Here is a 10534-nt window from a genome sequence, read left to right as displayed (position 1 = left end):
AACCTAGAAAAATGGTACAGATGAACTGGTTTGCAGGGCAGAAGTTGAGACACAGATGTAGAGAACAAACGTATGGACACCAAGTGGGGAAAGCCGTGGGGGGATGGGGATGGTGGTGTGCTGAATTGGTAGATTAGGACTGACATGTATACACTGATGTGTATAAAACTGATGACTAGGGGGCTTCCCTGGTGGCGCAGTGGTTAAAAAAAAAAAAAAAAAAAAAAAAAAAAAAAATCACTGATGACTAATAAGAACCTGCTGTATAAATAAATAAATAAAACAAAATTCAATAAATAAATAAATAAATAAATTTAAGTATCTATTATCTACAGTATCAAAGGTCTTTCTCTCCTAAATTTAAAACTAAATTAGGGCATTATTAACACACGCAAGAAAAATAAAACACTATTAGCTTTAAAAAGAAAGACAAACAGCCCAAAAGACCAAATGATCTGCAAATCTCCTACCATCACAATAAGACACTTAAATACAGAAGCATTAATTTCACATTTCAGAAAGAATCTAAACATCTTGACTATGGGCACAAGAGGGAGCAATTTAGCCATGAATGAGGCTTGAACCTATAATATCATTCAGAGAAACTTAATCAGAGGAAAATTGCCTTTATTCAGAGAAAATTAACTCCTCCTACTTTCACATGAGGTTTATGCAGGTAGCAATTAATAATCTAATAGCATCAAGGAAATCTTAGGAAAGAAGGAAGCAAATAGGTAGACAGCCTCTAGAGAAAACTTTCATACTTTAAAAACTCAGTACTTAAATAAAATTGTGTGAATGGTTTAAAAATACGTCAACTCTTTATAATTTTCCTAAATAAATAAATAAAGAGTTGAACTTTCAAAAGGAAAGTGGGTTTCCTAAAAATGTGTAGGCATAAGTAGTTAAGAACTTAATAGTATTTTTTTTTTTGCTGTAGGTATGTGATTTATTTTATTCTTCAAGAATCCTTCCATAAATATTAATCAAAATAAGAAAAAGCCTCAGGCATGAAAAAAAAATATGGAACGCTTCACGAATTTGCGTGTCATCCTTGCGCAAGGATTAGGGGCCATGCTAATCTTCTCTGTGTCGTTCCAATTTTAGTGTATGTGCTGCCAAAGCAAGCACTTAATAGTATTCTTTAATTTACACCAAACACCGCTCTAAGATAACAAAATTTCTGTAGGAACACAGTTTTAATGAAGTTTGTAACCCATACAGTTACCCACACTTATAAAAGAAAAAAAAGGTTTTATACTACAATTAAACAGCAAAAATCTAATATTCCTATAATTTAGAATGGAAATGAACTCCAGAGATTAAAATTCAACTTTAGGGGGACTTCCCTGGCAGTCCAGTGGTTAAGACTCCACGCTTCCACTGCAGGGGGCACGGGTTCAATCCCTGGTCAGGGAACTAAGATCCTGCATGCCACGCAGCACGGCCAAAAAAAAAAATTTTTTTTCTTTAGGAAAGTATCTACTCTTGAACTAGTGGATATACAAAAGCAGACTCCAAATAGATTAAAAAGCTAAATATGGGGCTTCCCTGGTGGCGCAGTGGTTAAGAATCTGCCTGCCAATGCAGGGGACATGGGTTTGAGCCCTGGTCCGGGAAAATCCCACATGCCGCGGAGCAACTAAGTCTGTGCACCACAACTACTGAGCCTGTGCTCTAGAGCCCGTGAGCAACAATTACTGAAGCCCACACGCCTAGAGCCCGTGCTCTGCAACAAGAGAAGCCACTGCAGTGAGAAGCCCGCGCACAGCAACCAAGAGTAGCCCCCGCTTGCCACAACTAGAGAAAGCCTGAGTGCAGGAACCAAGACCCAATGCAGCCAAAAATAAAATAAATAAATTTATTTTTTTAAAAAGCTAAATATGAATGGTAAGACTATAACAGGACTACTTAAGAAAATTCAGGAAGCGCAAATTAGAAGGTAAAAAAATTAATTTGACTACATCAGAATTAAAGATTTCTATCAAGGACATCCAGGACAAAGTTAATACAGATAATATAAGGAGAAAGTATTTACAAAGTCTAAAAGCTACAAGCTCTACTATCTAGAATATATAAGAAACTCCTAAAAAGCAACAAAATGGAAAAACCGACAAATGTTATCAACAAAATTTATAAACAATGAAACCCAAAGGCCTAAAGAGCTTATGAAGAAATGGTCAAACTCAAGTTATCAGAGAAATGCGAATTAAAAGATACCACTCTACACCTGCTGGCCTGGCAAAAATTACAAAGCTGGATGATACCTAGTGTCACTAAAGAAGTGAGGAAATAGGAGCTCTCACATGCTATTGATGGGAGGGCACAGATTGGAGGGCAATCAAATTTGATATTTATATATCCTGTAACTTAATGATTCTGGTCCTAGCTACATATACTCAAGAAATTCTCATTTCTGTAAAAGTTCAACCGAGCTTTGCTGGGGCAGCAGAGAGTTGGAGACAATCTACGTATCTATCAACTAGGGAATGAACAATAAAATGTATTGGAGGTACCCCATGGAGGGTAGCAATCAGGTGTAACAAATAATATGTACATACAATGAGGATAAATCTTAAAAACATAGTGTCAAGTGAGATAAGAAACAGAAGAAAATAATTAACACTTTAACATTTATGCAAATTTAAAATATTTACATATACACATAAACATTTTACAAGAAAACATACATTACACATACATTTACAAAGAATATACAATAAATACATTAGAAAGATCGCCTATGGGGAGGTGTGATTCTGTGATTAAATATATATTTGGTTTTCATCACTGTTCCTGGCACACAGCTCTATGATCCTTGTAATTTTCCATATAAGAAGAGCCTTAGGGGCATCTTTCGTTATACTATTTAGTTTTGTTCCTGGTTCCTGAAATAGCTCCAGTATATAAAAGTGAAGTGGTATCTTACATTATTCATATAACAAGCCCCTTTTAACCACACCTGAGTTTCTGTTAATAAAGTGATTTCTGAAAAGCCCCTAGATAACTTAAGGATGGGGGCTGGTTACCCCTTGATTAGAGTTGGAACCTTCAGCCCCACCCTCCAGACCTCCAGAGGAGAGGGGAGTGAGTGGCTGGAGATTGAGTTCAATCACAAACGGCCAATGATTTAATCAATCATACCTACATAATGAATGAAGACGCCATAAAAAAATCAAAAGGGCGAGATTCACAGAGCACCTGGGTTGCTGAACCCAAGGAGATGTAGGAAGAGTGATACACCCAAATTGGGCACGGAAGCTCTACACCCCTTCCCACATACCGTGCCCCATGCATCTCTTCCATCTGGCTGTTCCAGAGTTTTATCCTTGTATAATAAACCAGTAATCTAATAAGTATAGTTGTCAGAAGCACAGGTAACAAACAACCTGGACTGGCAATTGGCATATGAAGGGGTTAGGAGGCAGTCTTGTAGGACTGAACCCTTAACCTATGGGATCTGATGCTATCTCCAGGTAGATAATTTCAGAAGTGAGTTAAATCATAGGACACCCAGCTCGTGTTGAAGAATTGCTGGATGTGTGGAAAACTCACACATCTGGTGTCAGGAATGAAGTAGTGTTGTAGCTGTGTAAAGGAAACACATAGGAGGAATGTGTTTTCCTTTAGAGGGAAATGAGAATGGGAAATTTTTTAAAGGAAATAAACACAGCAAGAAGCTCAGACTTAGATAGAATAGGATAATGAGCTATAAACTAAATATGATTTACTCAATCGTCTGTACTTGAGATCTCACAAAAGCTTATAAGGGATATGAATTAAGCTCATTATGCACTGGACCACTGCTAGTATCTCTGGCATTTTCTCAAAACAAAGTGGTGAAAATCTATTCCGAGACCACAATTTATACAATATGATTCCTGGCTAATTAATTCCATAAGTTGTTGGTCAATTTTAACCCCTAAAATTGAAAATTCACCCCAATAATATAGAGCGATTTAAACTGATTTAAAGAGCACATTTTAACCCTATAAATTGGTATATTATAAATACATAGCTTAAAGGAAATTCATCACTATATTGAAAGGAAGACCATTTCTTCACACTAAAGAAATTTAAACCAATTTTATCCTGAAATATCCTTGGTGATCAACTTTGCAGGAGAGGGGGAAAAAAAATAAAGTGAATAAATAAATAAATCCTTAGCCCTGAAATGTGCATGGCTCTGAGTCTCATGAAACTTCTCTACAATGACAAAGGAGAAAAACCAGGGCTTAGGAATTAGGCCTACTTCTGACAAGAGTATGATCAATACTGTTAACAAGGGCTGTGAAGTATTAACTAAAACCAGGTGTGTACAATAGATGTGCCCTAGCCTCCATCTTTCTAAATCTCTCAGGTGCTTACTATTTATTCTATTCATTTTGTCATCTTGTCATAAACTATCTTAATTGGTGATTATATATTGTAAACAAAAAAAAGTTATTAAGCACTAGAAGTCAGGAACTATCTTTTTAAGTTCCCCAGAACTCACTAATGGATGGAGGCAACCAAAGACCGAGGAAGCTATATAATATTGCTGATAGGGAATATCCTGAGAACCTACCAGACTCATTAGGGTCAACAGTACACCTGCCAAATGTCCTAAACCCTCTTCTGCACCGTATGTCCTTCCCCACTCCAGTAACCACCCAATACCCTTCCCACCTTCTCTACTCTCCCATCCTTGCCTAGTCGGCCTTGCAAACTTCTTTCTATTCTTCCTTCAAACTCCAGCTAAAATGTCATTTCAGGAAGCCTGCCTTGTTCATTTTCTTCCCCCAGACAGAAAGCTTCCTTCCTTTCTTCTAACTTTGTACCTTATACTTGTTTCTACTGTTCAATTTATCACACATAACGTAATTTGTTTATATGTCTGCCTCCCCTACCAGACCATAAGTAAATTCCTTAGATGCACAGGCTTCTTTTTGAATCCCTTTTGCCCCACAACAGTGCCAAGATCCATAATAGGTTCTCAAGCATTTACTGAATACATGAATATCTGAAGCAAGGAAAATCAGTTGCCAGATGTCAAATGAATCTATAAAGCCTGCCTGCAAAAACCCATTGGTTTTTAGTCAACTCCCAATTTTTCTTTTTCTTGAAATTACACATAAGATAAACAAGTTACTAAAGATTTTTATTTTTAAAGATAAGCAACTGATAGAATTAATTGCGGAAATGGAATTAATAGTTTATTTAATACAGATGCCAAATACATGGGAGAATCTCCCACTGGGATGGTCCTTATTGGAACCGACTTTCCAACAATCTCCTTCCCTACAGCACTCTGTGCCAAAACAGACACTCAACTGACAGGAAGCTGTAAGTCTAGTACTGTTTAAAGTTAGGGATACAAGCTGGACAACCTTTCAAGGATACTTTGTCAACCCTACAATTCCCCCAATTATTAAGACACAAGGGAACTAGCTTCATTCCATTGATAATAAGTGCCATCTTATAACACATGAATTTATTGGCCTGGCTAGTCAAGCTTGATTGTGACAGGCAGGGTAGAAAATAAAATTCAAATTCAATCACCTGTGGTAGGCAGAAAAATGCCCCCCCACCCGGCTCCCCCCCACCAGCCAACGACCTCCACAACCTATTCCACAGAACTTGTAAATATGTCACCTTACACAGCAAAAGGGACTTCGTAAATGCGATTAAATTAAGGATTTTGAGATGAGATTATCCTGGATTATCCAGTGGGCCCCATGTAATCACAAGGGCCCCTGTAAGAGGGAGGCAAGAAAGTCAGGGGAGGAGATGTGATGACAAAAGCAAAGACCAGAGAAGAGAGAAAGATTTGAAGATGCTATGCATTGCCAGCTTTGAAAGTGGGGAAATGCACCATGAGTCAAGGAATGCAGGCCACCTCTAGAAGCTGGGAAATGCAAGGAAAAGGATTCTCCCTAGAGCCTCCAAAAGGAACTAAGCACTGCTGACACTTTGATTTTAGCCCAGTAAGAGCTATTTTTGTCTTCTGACCTCCAGAACTTCAAGATAATAAATTTGTGTTGTTTTAAGCCCCCAAAAGTTTTGGTAATTTGTTACAGCAGCAACAGGAAACTAATGCAATGCCTAAGCAATATCTTCTTAGCCAGCAATGGTAATCAAAACTTACCTTCTAAGACAGAATGATCTCGAACAGCTTCTGCAGCTAATACAGACTTCCCACAACCTGCCATGCCATATATGGTGACCCATCCCGGTTCACCACGCAGTTTGAAGAGCTTCTGCTGAATTGCATTCACTAGCTTCCTCCTAGTAACAAAAACAACGGGCCTCTGTGGTACTCCACCTTCACACAGGACTGTCCTGACTGAAATCCAAAACAAAACAAGCATGAATGAAGAGAACTCTGAAATGGTTACTCAAGTAATACCATAAAAACCAAAGAGAGCAAGGCTGAGGTCTCAGCCTCAGAATTTCCAAGAGAAGTAAGAAAATGTGGCTAGCATATTAACTTCAACTTTGATTTCTCAGAACACCCAGAACGAAAGCAAACATATACCTCTCAAGATGACTAAAGACAATGAAAATCTCCATCTGTATCTGCCCTTACTCACCCTATTGCTACCTAACTCGCCAATCTTTTTCTCATACTAAAGACTGAGAGTGTAAAGGAAAGAATATGGAATTGCTTTCAAGAACACATATTTCTAAAGATTCTTATTCTTTCCTATGCTTGAACTTGATAAACACAAAACTGAAGAACTTAAATAAAGGCCTATAAATTGCCCTATTATCTCTAAAAATTATGGTATGTATATTATTACCTCAGCAGTAGATAGTTCACTGGGCAAGGAAATGAGAGAGGTAACATAGATGCAAATAAAAATATTTGAATTGGAAAACGATAATTTTTTCACATGCATGATTCAGTGAACTGATCAGTCTCTCTAGCAGATTTCATCTACAATAAGACAAAACTGCAGCAACGGAGCCTTTATGATAGAAAGTATCATGGATACAAACCATATGAAGTTATTCCAACTGAATCTTTGCTACTGGAAGAAGAGATGACAGGAATGCCACCATGGAGAAGGTCGGCAAGATCTTTATACCCTTCATGTAGCAGGGCATTGTAGAATGATATATAGGAATAATTATCTTTTTCAAGTATCGTTTTAATTAGCATAGCTGCTCGTTGCCGTTGGGTGGGCTAAAAAAAAAAAGTAGTTTAGTATACTACAAAGAATATATTTGCAACATAAATTAGTGGAGACCAGTACAAGTTTTGAAATAAATTCTAAAAATTTTTAAGAAAGCATAGACTGCCTCAGACGGCTTTACCTCATTTTTTACTTTTTCCTCCTCCGACACTGTTAAAACTCCATTACTAATCATGTGATCCATGATGTAGGATGTTTTGATGTCCCTTTCCAGGGCTTCTCTATGTTGAAGCAAACAATTTCGAGCTTTTGCATCCATCCTCCCTCAAATTTTTCCTTCTCTGTCAACCATGAGCTACAGGCAAACATCAAAATATCTGTCAAGCCAATAAAGACATGAAAAGATGTATAACCTCACTGGTAATGAAAAAATGTAAAGAAAATATGACTTCTTTTGCAAAGATTTTTTTTTTCCTATTTATTTAAACAGAGTTTATTTAAACTCTCCTACGTGTCCGCCCACAGAAAGGAGGACGGAAGGGGGACACCGAAAAGAAAATGAGCAGGCTGTCTGCACCACCGGTCACTCTGTCCTCCCCTGGGCTTCATCTATGTCCTGGCTTTCCCCACTGGACTTTCATCAGCCAGACATGCAAAGATTTTTTTTAAATAAACAAAATCTAATGCTTTCAAAGGTGTGAGGTAATGGGTATTCTTTTAAGATACCTGAGGAGAGTACAAAGTGGATGCAACTTTTCTGGAAGGCTATATAAGGTAAGATGTGTTTAAAGTAAGCATTCTCTTTAACCCAGAAATCCCACTTCTAGGAATTTACCTCAGAGAGATATTCATATATGTATGCAAAAATATCCACAAAAAAAGGTTAATAGAGAGTGTTTAGGTAAGATAAAAATATTAAAACAACCTAAATGCCCATCATTCAGAGTATGGATTAAAAAAATTAGAGTATGTACATAAGATGGAATATTATACAACCATTTAAAATAAGACACCTCCATGTACTGACATGGAAAGGTGCTCATGACACATCACTGATTGAAAAAAATTTAAATATGATACCATGTATAGCACAAAATATGTGTTGGTCTCATATAAATGTATAGAGAGATGTTTAGAAGTCTGTTCAACAAAATGTTTGGGTTACTTCCAAGTAGCAAGATTTGGGGGGAATTTTCCCCCATTCTTTTTTCTTCTTTTCTATACTCTTAATTTTTTTTCAATACACATTATCATTTGTACAATTTTAAAACTTCTTTTAAGTTAAGATTTTATAAACAATGGTCATACTAAAGTCCCAATATTTATAAACTACTTGATTTCTTTACCATCATTAAGACTAAATAGAGCGTTCTTGGTATTGAGTATTAGTTCTCACTCAAGATGGGTGTCAGCTGGTAGGTCTTCATTGGTAAACACATTTCTCATGTGCTTACTCCACTAATTTTTCAGCTGAGCTGCTAACTATGACAAAGCAACAGAAAATATCCTCTGATGTCATTTCTTAGACTAGGAGAACACAAAGAATAAGATTCTTCACAGTATAATACTCTTAAGTTCCTACCGACTTTATTTCAAATATGATGCAAATTTTTCAATAGGTATAAAACCCAGATCAGAACATTTGCAAGTTTTTAAACAGAATCTATCCAATGTAATACAGTGAGCGTCTAAATGTGTTTATTTATATACTCATTCAATAAGCATTTGAGCCCCTCCTATGTGTCAGGCCCTGAATCTACAGAGATTAAATCATACCCCTGAAGGAATTCACAACCTGGTAGGAGAGTAAAATACAGATAATTATAATGTGATGTACTAAGCGCCAAGAGATAAGCACAAGTAATTTTGAGCACACAGAAGAGGAGCAATAATCATTAAGCTTCATTAATCAATAATGACTATAAAAAGTACCACCGAATGTGTCACTTTCAAACACAGGTAAATAGAGCATTTGCCTATGTTTGTCAAGGTTCACAAAATGCCCAGTACTGGCATGAAACTAATTGATAAAAGAAAAGGTTATGGTTACGATCAAGGCTATGGTCATTTTTAAATGTTAACGTTTTTATGATCTCAAGTTAAACATAAAACGTCCCGGACCTCCCTGGTGGTGCAGTAGTTAAGAACCCCCCTGCCAATGCAGGGGACACGGGTTCGAGCCCTGGTCCGGGGGGAATTCCACATGCCGCAGAGCAACTAAGCCCGTGCGCCGCAACTACTGAGCCTGCGCTCTAGAGCCTGCGAGCCACAACTACCCAGCCCGTGTTACGCGAGAGAAGCCATCGTAATGAGAAGCCCGCGCACAGCAACAAAGACCCAATGCAACCAAAAATAAATAATAAATTAATTTTTAAAAATCATATTAAAACATAAAACTTCCCTTAACTTTTCAGTAATAAAACTCTATTTGACAAAACAAAAATGAACTTTTTAGCTTTTGTCCAATAGCTAAGGCAAGACACACTCTGACCACCTGAAACTAGTTTCCAACTTTACCTAGCCCTATTAAAACTAAAGACGTTAAGTTTTATACGTTTTTTAACTCTGCACACATTTAGATATTCTGAACAAATTCGCAGTGTCCCACCTTTCGTAACCACATCAACATGTAAAGTCAGGACTCTCCAGGCTTATGAAATATAAAGTACAATTTCATCCAGGAAAACCGTAATAGTTGACCATTTCCTCTTTAGATAATTTCACTTCCTGGTACAGTATCAGAATGATTAATAACTATTCCTTGACCCAGAATTCTGAGTCTCTAAAATCGACTACTGAACCTCCGAAGAACCGGGTTCGGAGAGAAAAGCGAGCCGCAAAGTTACCCAAACCTTCGCACCTGGGTCTTCCCTGGGAAGAGAAGCCCTGCAGGGACGGACCGGAAAATCAAGGTAGAGGTGAGGGGAGGCAACGGGACTTCCGAAAGGAAATTCGGGGCTCGGGCCACAGCCCGGGAGCAGGTCGGGGCCTCACAGGTGTCCCACCTGAGCCTCCGCAGCCGGGGAGTACCTTAAGACCCCCGGGAACCTCCGACCTGCGGAGGAGGCGTCACCCCCGCAGGCGGCCCACGCAGTCCCGGGGCGCCGAGGTGAGTATTCCAACCCAGACACAAAGGAAGGAGGGCCACTCGGACTGTCGTTCCCTCCCTCCTGCTGCAGTTGCACCCGGGCGGGAGCCCGGAGCCACTCCGGACGCCGCCGCGTCTACTTCAAGTCCTCGCGGGTCGCTGACAGCCCAGACGCCTCACCTCCGGCTCCCTCACGCCTTCTGCCCAGGAATAAAGCCAGCGTCTCCGCCTCAGGACCGTGGAGCAGTCAAAACCCGCCAGTCCGCCCCGCTGGGACGACGCGGGCCCGCGCATGCCAATAAACACACCCGGAACCCCTCCAGGCGGC

The 10534-nt window shown here is 38.9% G+C and overlaps 1 protein-coding gene and 1 pseudogene across 8 annotated transcripts in view; both read right to left on the bottom strand.

The window, feature by feature from the left end:
* APAF1 (apoptotic peptidase activating factor 1) overlaps positions 1–10534 on the bottom strand; it is a 122808-nt gene that overhangs the window by 111025 nt on the left and 1249 nt on the right. For 6 of the 8 annotated variants that reach the window (XR_003680114.1, XR_003680115.2, XM_028490475.2 and 3 more), the window contains exons 1-4: positions 10387–10515; positions 7300–7495; positions 6982–7168; positions 6128–6325 (exon numbers count right to left, since the gene is read on the bottom strand). Coding sequence is in view for 6 of the 8 variants with exons in the window: in XM_028490475.2 (XP_028346276.1) it covers positions 6128–6325; positions 6982–7168; positions 7300–7437 (523 nt within the window). In the remaining 2 variants the exon portion in view is untranslated. Of the gene's footprint in view, positions 1–6127; positions 6326–6981; positions 7169–7299; positions 7496–10386; positions 10516–10534 lie in introns of those variants that run through there. The other 2 variants (XM_024127491.2, XM_024127488.3) reach the window with 2 other exon arrangements.
* Positions 1018–1131, bottom strand: LOC112065928 (uncharacterized; annotated as a pseudogene).

Source organism: Physeter macrocephalus, chromosome 6 (assembly GCF_002837175.3).
Source record: "Physeter macrocephalus isolate SW-GA chromosome 6, ASM283717v5, whole genome shotgun sequence".
Taxonomy (NCBI): Eukaryota; Metazoa; Chordata; class Mammalia; order Artiodactyla; family Physeteridae; genus Physeter; species Physeter macrocephalus.
Note: the sequence above shows the minus strand (reverse complement) of the source record. Positions and strands in the feature narration are given on the sequence as shown.